The sequence below is a fragment of the Gopherus flavomarginatus genome, chromosome 16, assembly GCF_025201925.1.
Source record: "Gopherus flavomarginatus isolate rGopFla2 chromosome 16, rGopFla2.mat.asm, whole genome shotgun sequence".
NCBI classification, from domain to species: Eukaryota; Metazoa; Chordata; order Testudines; family Testudinidae; genus Gopherus; species Gopherus flavomarginatus.
In genome coordinates, this window is record NC_066632.1 from 3,455,777 (window position 1) to 3,470,950 (window position 15,174).

At 46.6% G+C, this 15,174-nt stretch overlaps 2 protein-coding genes across 6 annotated transcripts; one reads left to right on the top strand and one right to left on the bottom strand.

Moving 5' to 3' along the window:
* Positions 1 to 1,673: 1,673 nt before the first annotated feature.
* On the top strand, positions 1,674 to 14,739 carry LOC127035344 (tigger transposable element-derived protein 1-like). 5 transcript variants are annotated; one of them, XR_007769718.1, is made up of 4 exons: positions 1,674 to 1,790; positions 2,020 to 4,178; positions 7,767 to 11,973; positions 14,128 to 14,739. XR_007769718.1 is itself a non-coding variant. In XM_050925093.1 (2 exons), the coding sequence occupies exon 2, from the start codon at positions 2,341 to 2,343 to the stop codon at positions 4,114 to 4,116; it is 1,776 nt and encodes a 591-aa protein (XP_050781050.1). In that variant the 5' UTR covers positions 1,674 to 1,790; positions 2,020 to 2,340; the 3' UTR covers positions 4,117 to 4,341. The 5 variants fall into 5 exon arrangements, 1 of the variants encoding a protein (XP_050781050.1); XR_007769719.1 differs by having other exon boundaries at positions 7,767 to 7,953; XR_007769721.1 differs by lacking the exons at positions 7,767 to 11,973; positions 14,128 to 14,739 and adding an exon at positions 4,383 to 4,511.
* On the bottom strand, positions 4,793 to 8,068 carry SYCE2 (synaptonemal complex central element protein 2). Its single transcript, XM_050925551.1, has 3 exons — positions 8,040 to 8,068; positions 7,668 to 7,878; positions 4,793 to 4,994 (listed from the first exon to the last, which is right to left on the bottom strand). Exons 1-3 carry the CDS (start codon positions 8,066 to 8,068, stop codon positions 4,800 to 4,802), a joined length of 435 nt encoding a protein of 144 aa, XP_050781508.1. The 3' UTR covers positions 4,793 to 4,799.
* Positions 14,740 to 15,174: the final 435 nt, after the last annotated feature.

The following is a 15,174-nucleotide window of genomic DNA, read 5'->3' on the forward strand; positions in this document are numbered from 1 at the left end:
CATGTCCAACGGGCATCTGCACAATGTAGTTACTGAGCTAAACATTCTTACCAAGGTGAAGCAATGCTGTCCGCTGCACAGAGCAGGGGCTCAGAATGCGGTTAAATTTCTGGCTCTGCCACGGACCTACTGCAGGCAACTTTCCGTGCCTCACTTTCCCCAGCTGTAAGACCCACAGAAGACACATTTAGCATTCCTGTTACCAAATTTCTCTTTCACAGTAGCCCACAGTTGTACCCAGCTGATCTCATATCCCTTCTGTTACTTACATGAATAAAATTTTAAAATATACGGTATCTTGCTTTTTCCGTTTGTGGTGGTTAGCTGTTTATGTACCCTGCAGCCCACTGCTGGATAGAATCAGAGATGCTGAACTGTGTAAAACAGGCCATAGATTGTTAACATTTGGTGGCTGGTTTTCCTGGCCATTACAAAACAGAAGAAAATGATCAGCAATAAGCTCTGTTCAAATTTCACATCCCTTCATTCAAAGGGAACTTTCTCGACTCGGGAAGATTGTTGTGATCTATCAGATTGGAGGTCTTGGGAGTGAGTGGTGAAGTCTGAGGAGGTGCGGAGTGCTAAGATGTTCAGTAACTCACCATAATGCTCCCACAATCACCAGGCAGAAGGATGGGAAATGTGTCCCTCAGGTTGTGTATATGAGATGCTGTCATGGGAGCTCTGGGTGCCCAACTTGACTCCTTTCAGGGAATATTTTTCCAGGGCCAGATTTTTCAAGTGCTTGTACCCCACAATCAGAACCAGATTTTCGAGAGATGTCAACGTCCGATGCCCTGAGCTCTTCTCGTGATCTGGGCCTGATGGTGGATGCTGAATTCTCTTGAAACTTCTGGCCCTCGGGCCTGACTATTTTACCAAGGTGTTAGGCTCAAGTGCTCAGGTTACGGCAGTGATGGGGTGGTATAAGAACCTACACAGAATAGCTGCCCTAGCTCTAGTGATGTGCTAGTGGTTGAGTTTTCAGTGCACGCTCCATCCCTGCACTAGAACCAATCTGTTCAATAGCAGAATTGTACTGTAGTCTCTCTGCCAGCTGTGTCCAGCTTGCTGAACAGCTGGAGCCAAAGTCAATCCTAGCCGAGGCAGGTGCGTTGAGCCCTTGATCCCTGGCTAATTGGTTACAAGAAAGCAAAGGTTCATACAGCTCCAGATTTTTTTTTTCAAAGTGCTCAACACCCAACTCTTGGCAATCTGGCCTGTACTGTTCCTTATATGAAATAGAAATTGGACCAAGAGTCGGAGATGTGCCTGTATCAAGACAGCTGAGCCATCCTTGCTCAAAAAATCTTTAACAGCCAGTGGGGTATCTCTGGATTGAGCCATCTGCAACGATCCTTCACCACCACACCATTGCAGGTCCCATGACTGGGGCAAAAAGTCCCAGCCCACCTACATGTGCTAAGGCAACTGGAGCTGCCCTAGGAGTTATAAAATAGCCGTGTCCAGCACTGGGAAACAGGAACAATATACAAGATGAACTTGCTGGTTTTCTGATATGCTGGCTGTGACTCATGGGTGAAAGTGGCTTCTCAGGACATAAAGTGCTGTGCTACCTGTCCCTTGTCTCCCTCTCCCCACCCCCAATCCGTGGGATCGTTGGGCAGCGATCGATTCAACGGGAGTTGATTTATCGGATCTAGTCTAGACACGATAAATCGATCCCTGAGCGCTCTCCTGTCGACTCCTGTACTCCACTGCCGGGAGAGTGCAGGCGGAGTCGATGGGGGGAGCGGCAGCAGTCGACTCACAGCGGTGAAGACACCATGGTAAGTCGATCTAAGTAAATGTAGTGTAGACCAGGGTGCTTGTAGGTCTGATGGGCAGCAGAACAGGTTCTGTTTTCAGCCCCTGCATGCGTAAGTGGTCTTTTTGCTCTTTCCTTCTGAGAATAAGGGCTTATCAGGAACAGCAGCTTAAACTCTGTTCTCCTGTAAAAAAACTGGGCAACAGAATCTTATATTTTTGCTTTAAATCCCATTGTGTTTTTCATATCAGCACAGATGGTTGGAAATAACGAACAGGCAACTCACTGAAGGAGGCGTTTGCAGCTATAGACGCTCCACGGGTTACGCAAGATCCGACTAAAGCAAATTCGACCTTATGCAAAAAGTTCCATAAGGCATAAATAAAATGTTCGAGTTGCAGAAAATATTGCGTAACGTACGGGAACGCAAAATACTGTAGTGCAGTGTGCAGAGTAATACAGCAGTAGCATCTCCTACAAGGGAAGGCTTTGTGCTCTCACAGCCTCTCAGTCTCGTGTTATTTCAGTGATACTGTATTTCTATTATTTCACCCTGTTATTTCATTCAAATCATGCCTGGAAAGCGATCAAGTGATATCAAGAGTGCAGGACCAGTTCGTAAGCGAAAGAAGATTGATTTAGAGCAGAAAATGAAAATAGTGAAAAAGTATGAAGGCGGACAAAGCCTGTCGTCAATTGCTCGTGAACTCGATTTGGCTACCTCAACAGTGAAAAGTATTTTGAATGATAGTGCACGCATAAAGGAACACGTGAAAGGCTCTGCTCCTTTAAAATCAACAGTCATAACAAAGCAGCGTTCTGGCGCTATCTATGAAATGGAAAAGTTATTAACAATATGGATGGACGATCAGATTCAAAAACGTGTGCCGCTTAGCCTCATGATTATTCAAGCAAAGGCTAAAAGTATTTTCGAAGACATAAAGGGAAAATACAGTGATCCTAACGCAAAGTTTGTGGCTAGTCATGGGTGGTTTAATAGATTTAAACAACGTGCAAATTTTCACAATGTAAAAGTGAGTGGCGAGGCTGCTAGTGCTGATACAAAAGCAGCTGAAAAGTATCCCGAAGTGTTACGAAAACTTATAGAAGAATGTGGTTATACAGCACAACAAATCTTTAACGTCAACGAAACTGGATTGTTTTGGAAAAAAATGCCAGACAGAACATACATTTCAAAAGAGGAAAAGACGACGCCAGGGTTTAAGGCTGCGAAAGATAAGCTAACGCTTTTGCTTGGGGGTAATGCAGCGGGAGATTGCAAATTGAAACCATTGCTTGTTTATCATTCAGAAAATCCCCGTGCGTTTAAAGGCATTAGCGAGGTTAACCTTCCAGTTCATTTCCGTTCAGATCGAAAGGCTTGGATCACAATGGCACTTTTCGAAGACTGGTTTATAAATTTATTTATCCCCGAAGTGGAAAAATTCTGCAGAGAAAACAACATCCCGTTCAAGATTATGCTTATCGTCGATAATGCTCCTGGACATCCTGCACATTTAGATGACTATCACCCTAATGTAAAAGTCGTGTTTCTGCCTCTTAACAAGACTTCGATCCTACAGCCCATGGCTCAGGGGGTCATTGCTAATTTTAAAGCCTGTTATCTACGAAGAACATTTGCACAAGCAGTCGAAGCAACAGACAGAGAGACTGGGAAGACTTTACATGATTTTTGGAAATCGTATAACATTTACCAAGCCATCATAAATATTGCTAAGGCCTGGGCAGAGGTTACCCAAGTTTGTTTGAATGCCGTATGGAAGAAAATGTGCCCACAGTTCGTACACAGCTTTAAAGGTTTTGAAAAAGACAAAACATATGAGGAGGTGGCAGATGAAATTGTGAAGCTTGCCAAGCAGCTTGAGCTGGAGATTGATGTTGGTGATGTAGATGAGTTTATCGAATCCCATGGAGCTGAATTATCAAATGAGGATCTCATGGAATTAGAAGCAGCAAAAGTAAAAGAACAGACTGAAGCTGAGGATGAAGTTGAAGTAGTAGAAGAGCCACGACACTTCAACACCAAGGAGATGGCACTTGCATTTCGTGAGATTGACTCTGCACTGGCAAGGTTTGAGAAGATGGACCCCAATTCCTCACGATTCTTGAAAGTAAACAGAGGCATTGACGAAACGCTGGCCTGTTATAGACAGATATATGAAGAGAAGAAAAAGGCCACCATCCAGTCATCTCTCAATATGTTTGTAATGAAGACTGAACAGCCTGCAACGTCCACATCTCCACAGCCTTCCACTGCCAAAGCCCCCTCTGACGACCCCAATGATGTAATGCCTGTCTCCTCCTCTCCTTCCTCATCTACAAATTAAGCCCATTGTCATGCACCACCAAAATGGAGCCTTCAGTGTGCCAGGATAACAATAGGATTAAGGTAAATGTAATATTTTTGTTGAAATTGTTTGTTTGGTTTTTATGCTTGCACAATATACATTTCAGACTTACGTAAAATTTGGGTTACGCAAGGCTTTCTGGAATGGAACAGTTGCGTAAATTGGGGAGCATCTGTTTTAATAAACCAACAAAGTGGAATGTAACATTCATGTGATCTTTATAAAATGCCTTTTATAATAAACAGTGATATGTGAGAGAGGGCGACAACAATCTCCCCCTGACACACCGGAAGAAAGACATTTTGAAGGCAGCAGGGTGCAGAAGTTTGACAAGAGACACTGGCCATTGCATAATCCTTTTGTATCTTCAGTGGACTTTATAAAAGTGGGAATAGGTGAGATATAATTAAAGACTGAATTTTAGCAGGCGTGTTTTTTAACCTGTCTGGCTCTCATGCCCTTTAGGACACTACCAGAGCTTGAAAGTTCAGGAGTTTTTAAAGTAACTTTAACAATCAAACAAACTGCAACAGGAATAGAAAAAGAGGCCCTTATCTGACCTGTAGTCTTGTGTTTTCTTTTGCATCAGAATAGTAGCTACACGATGCTTTGAGTGGTTCATCTGGGCTTTTGATTCCAGCTGGCCCTTCTTCCTAGTATTCTCACACCTCCGACTGCACACACAAGTCTTTATAAGCTGCCTCCACAGTGTGGCAGACTTGTCTGAGCTCTGTTTGGATCTGGCTGATCCTCTCCATTATCTCCGAGAGCTCTTGGAGCTTATCCTGCATTTGCTTGTTATGGCGATCGTAAATGAGAAACATGCTTTCCTCCAGCTTCTCCGCCAAACTCGAAACCTTTTGGAGTGCAAGGAAAGACAAGCCTTAGGGATTAAAATGGACCGGAGGCTGATGGCCTGACTATTAAGGGTTGCATTGTCCCCCTGTTTCTAGAGTAACGGGATGCAACTACCGTTGATTTCAGTGGGTGCTCTGCCATGTTGGGATGGGGCTGAGTCTTGCCCTAAGCGTGACTTCTTTTCATGAGTTTTAGACAGAATGGACTAAAACTGATCTCTGCATAAATGTAAATGCTTCCTGCAGGCTTCCTGCACCATCTTCTGAAAGCATCTGGACCTGGCTGTGTGGGAGCCAGGATACTGACTCAAGGGACAGCTAGACTGGGCCAGGCTGGCAGTTTCTATGCAGACCCCAGCCCTGCAGCTGGTCCATGCAGCACTTCAGTGTAACTCCATGAGGATCTGCCATCATGGATCTGAATGCAGGAGTGGGATCTTCATGGGACATACAAGAGGATTCTGGCCTACTAGAGGCCATGTGCCCCAGAGACCAGGGCACTGTCTGGACTGCATTTCAGGACCTCTGGGTTCTATTCCCAACTCTCCCAGGAGTTAGGTGGCTAGCGTGATTTTCAAAAGCCCCAAGCTGCATTTTTAGGGATCCTAAATACTTTTGAAAATCTGGCCCAAAGCTTTAATGGCAGCCTCAGCAACGGTAAGGCGGAAATAACTTCCCAAAGGCATGGAATGTGTGACAGTCAGATGTGCTGAGCTGCTGCTGGTAGAGGCCATGATGAAGTTTTGCGAGTGCCGGTGTGAAATGGGAGGTGTGTTGGTTTCTGCGTCTGTTGGAGATGCAAGTGGAAACCTTATGGCGTTGTGGAGTGCGTTAAGACAACAGCAATCAGAAGGTGGTTAAGAATTCAAATTTCTTTCCTCTTAACTTAGCTCCGTGCTTTGAAGACACTTGCATAAAATGAAGCTTTGGTTTGTTGTTCCATTTGCATAATAATCCCTAGTTTTTATCAGTAGATCTCAAAGTACGTTACAAAGGAGGTCAGTACCATTATCACCATGGGGAAATTGAGGCACAAAGAGGTGAAGTCACTTGTCCAAGGTCACCCAGCAGGCCAGTTGCAGAGCCACAAATAGAACCTTGGTCTCCTGGGTCCTAGTCCAGTAGTGTATCCTATGAGCCACACTACCTCTCTTCATAATAATAAATATCTCACACTCATATAGCACCTGGGAAGCCTGGGTTCTATTTCCAGCTCTTCCACGGGCCTGCTGGGTGAGCATTGACAAGTCATGTTGAGCTGTGCCTCCGTTTCCCCATTTTACAATGATTCTGACCATTGGTAAGGTGCTTTGAGCTCTGTGAATGAAAAGTGCTAGATAAGAGCCAGGTGTTCTTATATATATTAAATGTTAAGGTGCCACAAGTACTCCTTATTCTTTTTGCTGATACAGACTAACACAGCTACCACTCTGAAACGTTCAAGTCTGTGTCTGATTTTATAACGGAAAGCTCCCTGCTGCTGCATTATTTTTCTCTACGTTTATCTAAAGTGTGCTCCGAAGCATCTGATTTAATGCCTCAGAGACATGGAGGACACTCAGACTGGTGATCTGTGACTGATGCAGTTAGAATAACATGATTAAAATACATTAAATAAACATTCTGTGAGTGCACAATCTTGAATGTTGTGTGTGCAGTCAGGGTGGAGAGGAGATTAGCGAGGCAGCTTGGTCGGCTGCGGATGAAATGAGGGTGGGGGGGTTGCTGCAGTTCACAGGGATTCAAGTTAGTGTCTCTGAGGCGTGATGTTGGGATTTCACTTCTGTTGGCAGGTAAAGTGGTTTTACATTTAAAACAAGCTCTCTACTGATTTGCTGTAACATAGCAGAGAATTGGAGAACACAGACTGGCAGGGCCCCTCTAGTCCATTTCCTTTCATGCAGAGTCTAGCTGCTGCTCCCCTCTTTTGTTCTGTCCAATCTACTTTTAAATGCTGTATACAGTGAAACTCCCCCCACTTTCCTTGGGGAGACGATTCCATAACCCAGTACGGGTCCCTGGGAAGAAGACCTATGTGAGAAAAGGACCTTCCTCACACAGCTTTTCCCACTCCCATGAAAATGGAGGGCTCAGCATCCCACCCTTCAGCCTGGTTGTCCTGGGATCTGTTAGGGGTGGGGTGGGGGTGAAGCATGACTAATTGGAGGAGGGGTGGGAAAGTTGGGAGTGGGGGTTGGAGAATGCTGCACTCAATGAAGTTCGAACGGAAAAGACAACACCGTTCTGGGCTATATTACCTTTCCCACCGCACTCCCACCGTGCTGTGTGATGGAGCCCTCTGAGGAGAGGCCCTAGTGCAGGTCTTGTTTTGAAAACTCCAGGGGGTGGGTCAGAGAGGGGATGCAATCAGAAGCACAGGCCTTTCCTGCAGATGTCTTTGGTCTCAGGCCAATCCCCTAGGATCTATGCTGAGTCCAGCTGCCTGTTCCAGCCCATGGCAAACCCTGCCTCCGTGCTGGAATGACATGGGGTTTATATCATGGAAGGGGGCAATCCATCCCTATGATACAGCACTTCACACACACCCCACACACATTTTCCTTTGCTCAGCATTAAAGCAGCGCCTCTTTCACCAAGCTAGCTAACTTCTCTTCCATCCTTTGGCTTCCACCCTCGAGCCCTTGTATGTAGCCATCTCCATATCCACTTCACCTTCAGCATGAGGCTCTCCCTGAAATTGCTCATGACAGTGTGGTCTTTCTTCCGGTTCTCGTTGATCTTCTCGATCAGCTGCTGCGTTCTTCTCTGCAGATTTTCAATGTTTGAATCCAGGGCTGCAAAATAATTGGATGACTTGCCATCCAGTGCTGCTACAGACGCATCTGCAGTGGGGCAGAGCAGAGATGTGCTGGGCGATTCCTTCCTGCATTTAAATTGAAATAATGAGCATGTGTTGTGTTCCTCTGTACCCCACTTACACTCAAAGGCCAAAACTCAGGTGAGTTTGAGGACTCATTGTGAAAGCATCTGCTTTGTTTCCAGATAAGAGTAACTGACCTATCTGAAGCAAGGGGGGAAGTTTACCTGCTCTGTGGAAAAGGTAAATTTCCCATCCTTTCCCTTGCTGTCATTCCTACAGAAAGGGAGCATTTTAAAACCAAACACAGAAGGTCAAATCTTCCCCTGGTGCCTTTATTCATCTAAAAAGGCTGCAGCTGTACAAAACTACCCTCACAATTCAATACATGAAGAAAAATTACAAAGACTAGAGCCAAAGTTATCCAGCAAAATCAGATGCCAAAGAAAACTGTTGCCAGCTATTTTATTAATTTCTCTCATGTGGGAATTTTAGTCCTTTACATTTGTTTATCCAATAATTAAAGCAGCTTATTAACCAGAATCCATCCATCACAAACTTGACAGCTCCTGGGTTGGCTAATTCTATTTTATAAAGGAAATACAGAGTCCCCGTTGGCTGACTTGTTTGTGAAACTACTTCTGCAGTGCTAGCAAAATTGACATTTAATTCCATTTGATCGGGGGGGGGAGGGGAGAATGACACACATGATGAGCAGCCTCAGATTCTAAACCAGTACCCTTGTCTATGGAGGGCAATGTGCTTGCGATTGGCCTTCTGGGTATATTATTGCATTAGCATATTACACACTACTGATCAGGATCCCTGCTCAACTCCTGATGCGATTGGCTGGCGCTCCTACGTCCAAGTTTCTTAACCTTGCCTTATGTTGCCTTGTGTTGGCATTTGATCCTGAGGAGGCGTGAAGGAAATGGGTCTAAATAAACCAAGCCATCTGCCAAGGTGAAGCAGCTCAGTGATGGAATTAAAAGCCAGAGACACCTGCTGTTGATTAGCTCTGTCCTCTTGTACAGAAGTACAAGTAAACAACCTCCATGCCAGGTGGCTTTGTATACACCCGAGTGCACTGTATGTACACAGCTACTGCAAGAGAAGCGGTGTGGCCCATGGGAATGGGCACTGCACTGGGAGGCAGGAGATCTGGGTTCTAAATAAATACACTAAAAGTGGCAATTGCGGGGGGCCATTTAAGTCCAATAGAGAGGAGTTGAAAGACTAACTGCTCCCATGCAAGGGCTTGTCTACACACAGCTTTTGTATCAGTTTCAAACCAGCACAAGGGTGCTGGAACAATGTGTATAGTGGAGGTGCTGAGAGTCATTGCACCAAACTGTAAACCCTGCCACTTCAAGCTAGGGGGTATGGCAGCACCCCTAGTTCCAGCACCCACGAACCAGTATGAAGCAATACAACCTTCTAGTGTTGGTACTGTTAGCTACACATAGGTCTTGGGGAAAATTAAACCAATATGGTTATAACTCATCTGTCTTTTTTTTTTCCAATGTAACCTATGTCATTGCATCCACACACTAGGGGTATCCCAATATAACTATACTAAACTAATATCTAATCATACCCCTAACTGAAATAATTACAATAGTCCAAAGCCTGGGTTTAGAGTAGGCATAAATGCACTGACCGTCACCACCTCTTTAAAAGCAGTAGCTATCCTGGGAACCACTTTATAGGACTTAAAATGAGTAATTCTGCCTATGCCCAACACAGAGAATGCGTGAGTCATTAATTAGACAGCACTTTGCATCAGGAGATCTCAAAGCACTTTACAAAATTGGTCAGTATCATTACCCTCATTTTACAGATGAGGAAACTGAGGCATGAGCTGTTAGTTGCCCAGAGTCACCCAGCAAACAAGTGGCAGAGCCAGGAATTGAACCTAGGTCTCGTGAGTGCCATTTCAGTGCACTGTCCATTGGGAAACACCACCTCCAAACTAACTTTTTAACTTAAGAATGCAATTAGACACATCATCCATACCCAGCTATTTTAATTAGAAAACCTAGTCTGAATACAGGCTGGGAAATTGCTACGATTAACATAAACAACCAGGGCATTCCCCACTATATATATATTAAAATCACATTTCTCCTTTGGGAAGTTTCTGTTGGCATATTCATGGCCACAAGACACAGCATTTTCTCCCCTTTCTCTGGCTCTTAGCAAATATTAGACAGAAGTCTGTACAAAACTCCTCACCTGGACAGGCTCTCACTGTGTAATTCACGTCTTTCTATATCATCAAAGAATGGGCTCTCCGGTTTAGCCTGCTCCTCTTCTAGCTCTGGACTTTCACATTCCTGAGTAGACATCGTAACCTTTAAAATGTAGAGAGATTTTTCAGGAGGCTGCATGGATCAGGCACTGCATTGGGACTTATTCTAGCCCTTGGCTCTGCCACTAATTTGCTGTGTGACTCTTCTGCCTTGTCTATTTAGAGTAGAAACTCTCCAGAGCAGGGACTGTCTCTTACAAAGTATTTGTACAACTCTTAGCAAAATGGGGCCCTGATCTTGTTGCAGCCGCTAGTCTCTAAAGTAACATATAATTAATAAGAATAACAGGCTCAAAATCACTGACCTACATGAGCTATTAAATCAAACTGAGAGTTTAAAACAAATTCAATAGAGCTTGATGGAAACTTTTGATGACATTTTGGGGGGGTTGGAAAATGCTGATTCCTCCTAACTGAATCTTCCCATGGGACCATGTCAGTTTTGATTAAATTTTTGTTTAATATCAAAACAGCTGTTTTTGACATGTTCATAATTACACATTTGGAATTTTCAGTTCAAAACTACTTTTTGGTTAAAAATGTGTGATATTTTATATTTTTAAATATTTTTTAAATAAAAAAGGTCAAAACTGAAACACGACAGATTGAATTAATGGAAAGGAAATATTTCAATTTACCCCAAATGATTTTTTTCAGTGTTTCAGTTTATGAAAAATTTTGAGATTTTGGCTCTTCGTCCCTATTTGGAACCAGGAAAAAAGTAAAAGTCTCAAAATTTGTCATAGGATGGGAAATCCATTTCCTGACTAGCTCTAATATTGAGTCTGTTTCTCTTCTACACTAGTTTTACACTGATATAACTTCACTGGAGTTACTCCCAATTTAGTTAGAGAGCTGGACAAAATACGCTATTTTTATCTATGACTTGATTTCACTTGGAGAGTTTTAAATAGTCTGTATTTTATGAGATGTATTTTAGGGCAAAATTTGCTAAGCTGATATTTATTGTAAGAAAACTGTTAAAACACTGAGGATACGTATATAAATATAAAGACACTGCAACTCTAACCTCTGTTAGAGGACTATGAAATTACATCTGTCTAGAAACATTTTGATCTTTCTAGCTCTATAAGTCAATTGTATTTACCTAGATTGTAAATTCTGTGGAATAAGGAATGTCTTTTTGTTGTGGGTGTATGTACAGCATCTAACACTATCCCCAGGCAAGAGGTTCTAGCAATTACTATAATAATAATAATTAATAATAAAGCACCTAGAACCTACGCTGGTTACCTGGATTTGAAAGTATAACCTTGTCTGACCTCAGCCAAGTTCTTCAAAACTCTATAGGAAATTAATTTTGAAAAGGAGAGATAAGTACATACAATGATTGTTAAATTCACATCATTTACTAAGCTGAAATGTTGCAGGAAGCTAGCTATTGACCACTCATTACAATTCTGCTCCACACCCTCCCTCCTTTATATAACTAGATAAGTTTTACTGGGAAAAATCTGACTTCTGGATTCCCTGCTCTGAGGATATTAGCTGTTTTTCTTAAAGCCCCAGCTCCTGGGATCATGTGAGCATCTGTTTTCATTAAAAACAAAAAAATGAAAGAAGCCATTCTTAGGTCTTGTGGTTGAGGAAAAATGCTTGAAATCATGATCCTCTAAAGACAGCAAATAATCAGACACCCAAATGTATTTGTCTATTTATTATTTTTTAAGCCAATCTCATGATCTTTTTAGGATTTGGGGTTGGATTTTTGGGGGGTTGGCAGTACTGTGACTCCTAATATCTGCTTTTTAAAAAAAAACTGATCAAAGAAGATTTTCTCATGCTCAAAAAGGTCCTAAAAGCATTCCCACTGAGTCTGAATACCGATGGTAAGCGTTAAGCCACTGCGTGTATAAACCCCTCTAATTTGATCTAATTCGCTAGGGTGGGGTGCTTGTTTTTTCCCTGTGGGTGAAGGGGCTCCTATACCAACCCCATAGGCACATGTGGTGCCCTATAGCAAAGCTGGGGGGATCCCCAATGGGCAGGTGTGAGGAGCCCTTGGGGAGAGGACCCCCCCATGGGACAGCTGTAGCCAGGCTCACAGTGGGGGAGACCCCGTAGGGGGGTGAGGAGCCCTTGGGGAGCGGATCCCAGAGATGGATAAGGACCTGATATCGGGGCTCACCAGGGGGATTCCATATAGAGCTGGGGGGCCTGCATGGGGGTTCCCAGAGGGGCCCATATAGAGCTGGGGGGGCTGCATGGGGGTTCCCAGAGGGGCCCATATAGAGCTGGGGGGGCTGCATGGGGGTTCCCAGAGGGGCCCATATAGAGCTGGGGGGGCTGCATGGAGGTTCCCAGAGGGGCCCACATAGAGCTGGGGGGCCTGCATGGGGGTTCCCAGAGGGGCCCATATAGAGCTGGGGGGCCTGCATGGGGGTTCCCAGAGGGGCCCATATAGAGCTGGGGGGGCTGTATGGGGGTTCCCATATAGAGGGAGGCCCCCCTAGTATATCAAGTAGGGCCCCTGCAGGGGGGCTCACCCCAGAGATGGGGCTGGATCAGGGCTCCCAGCGCCCCGTCCCGCCCCCCCCTCACCACAGCTTTTCCCGCCACTTCCCCGCCCCTCAACGGCCCAGCTGAGGAGAGGGGTGGGCCGGGGCTGGCCGGAGAGTGCCAGCCCTGCTGGCCAATCAGCGCCCTCCCCGCCCTCAGCTCCTCCAGTGAGAGGGCGCGAGGGCATGAAGCGGGGGGGCGAGGAGGCTGGGCTGAGGGGGAGTCCAGGCTGGGGGAGGAGGGGAGCAAAACTGGGGGAGGGGGCTCGGTGGGGGCCAGGTTGGGGGGGGGCTGAGCTGGGGTAGGGTCTAGGTTGGGGGAAGGGCTGAGGGGGGGTCCAGGCTGCAGGAGGGGGGGCTGAGCTGGGGTGGGGTCTAGGTTGGGGGGAAGGGCTGAGGGGGGGGTCCAGGCTGCAGGGAGGGGGGGCTGAGCTGGGGTAGGGTCTAGGTTGGGGGGAGGAGGAGGCTGAGCTGGGGTAGGGTCCAGGCTGCGGGAGGGGGGGCTGAGCTGGGGTAGGGTCTAGGTTGGGGGAAGGGCTGAGGGGGGGTCCAGGCTGCAGGAGGGGGGGCTGAGCTGGGGTAGGGTCTAGGTTGGGGGGAGGAGGAGGCTGAGCTGGGGTAGGGTCCAGGCTGCGGGAGGGGGGGCTGAGCTGGGGTAGGGTCTAGGTTGGGGGAAGGGCTGAGGGGGGGTCCAGGCTGCGGGAGGGAGGGCTGAGCTGGGGTGGGGTCTAGGTTGGGGGAAGGGCTGAGGGGGGGTCCAGGCTGCGGGAGGGGGGGCTGAGCTGGGGTAGGGTCTAGGATGGGGGAAGGGCTGAGGGGGGGTCCAGGCTGTGGGAGGGAGGGGCTGAGCTGGGGTAGGGTCTAGGTTGGGGGAAGGGCTGGGGGGGGGTCCAGGCTGTGGGAGGGAGGGGCTGAGCTGGGGTAGGGTCTTGGTTGGGGGAAGGGCTGGGGGGGGTCCAGGCTGCGGGAGGGGGGGCTGAGCTGGGGTAGGGTCTAGGTTGGGGGAAGGGCTGAGGGGGGGTCCAGGCTGCGGGAGGGAGGGGCTGAGCTGGGGTAGGGTCTAGGTTGGGGGAAGGGCTGAGGGGGGGTCCAGGCTGGGGAAGGGGAGATGGGGGGGCACATCCAACCACAGCACAGTTTGGCAGAATTAGTTACTCAAAGGACAGCTGGACTAGCAGGGGGCCTGGGTGTAGACAACTGCAGTGGGGGGGGGGACTTTCATCCCCCCAAATCTGGAGCTTGCACTAATAAAGGAAACACTGAGTTTGGAGCAGAAGCTCCCCCCACCCCCCATAAAAGCGTTGTTTACACCCCTGGTGTGGGTGGGGACTGAGGGGTCTCAGCAGAGCTGGGGTTGAGATTGAAGGACATTAGCAGAGCTGTGGGGGATGGGTAGCTCAGGACTGAATTGCTGTAGAAATAGGGCTTGCCTGCGCTGTGGAAGAGCTCTGGTCATTTCTCCCCATTTTCTCCATTCAATCCTAGGTGGCCGAAGGACAGGAATGAGTAAGAAATCCTAGATAGCCACAGATTTCTGGCAGGTTTCAGGTGCATTGGGAGAGCTATTTGGAGAAGCATGAACATCATCTACCCTCACTTGTTGCTTTGCCCCAGGAGAGGCTCACCCACAAGAGATTTTGGTTTCTGCAGCTCAGAAGCGCAGGATCTCAACGCTTTCCCACATCTCGCTGGGTATGCACCTCGCTAGCATTCTTCATGCCCATCTGAATGCAGTAGGTTCCCGCCAGTAAGAAATGAAAATAAACTGGCAGTTGCCAGCGGTGCTGAAAACATGGTGATTGAAGAGAACACTATAGACAGAGGCACTCGTGGTCTCATGGCGAGAGGGCTCTTTAATACAAATTTGCATGATTGTGTCCAACCAGGGGAGGCAACTTCTACTGAGATGTATTTGCTGCTTTTTAGAGTCCACTACTCCCTTCACCCCAATCCAGTCATGTATATGGGAAGTATGGGAAACCAGCAAGAGATGGCTTTGTTTTTAGTGCCTGCCTGTATTAAAGAAGCAAAGAAAAGCAAAGACCCCACTGCTGTCTGGAACAGCTTAATAAAAATCCATAGATTTGTTCTACATAATTTCTATTTATGGCGATTCACATTATTGAACGCTTGTATTTCAAATGCTAGTTAAAATTATATTAATCCTCCTGCCCAGAGGGATCTATGCATTTCTGTTTTAATCCTTGGATCTAAAAGTGCTATCCCCGGTTTCAGAGCTGGGGAAACTGAGGCACAAGAAACTTGAGTGATGTGCAGCAGAGTCAAAGTTAGAACTTGGGATATGCTTCTCAGTTCTCTTGTGAGGATGGGTCCTTTAAGACAATTTGGTTGTCTCCATATTCTGAGGCAGTGCTGGGCCCTGTAAATTACAGTGTCTTTGAGGCGGTCCTATTTTATGCTCTGCTGCCAGTGGCCCCCCGATGGGCCTGCACTCTGGAGCCATTTCCACCCACCTTAAGCCTCCTTTATGCTACCGTTATCAGTGTGACTGAGAATCGAGCCCACTGAATG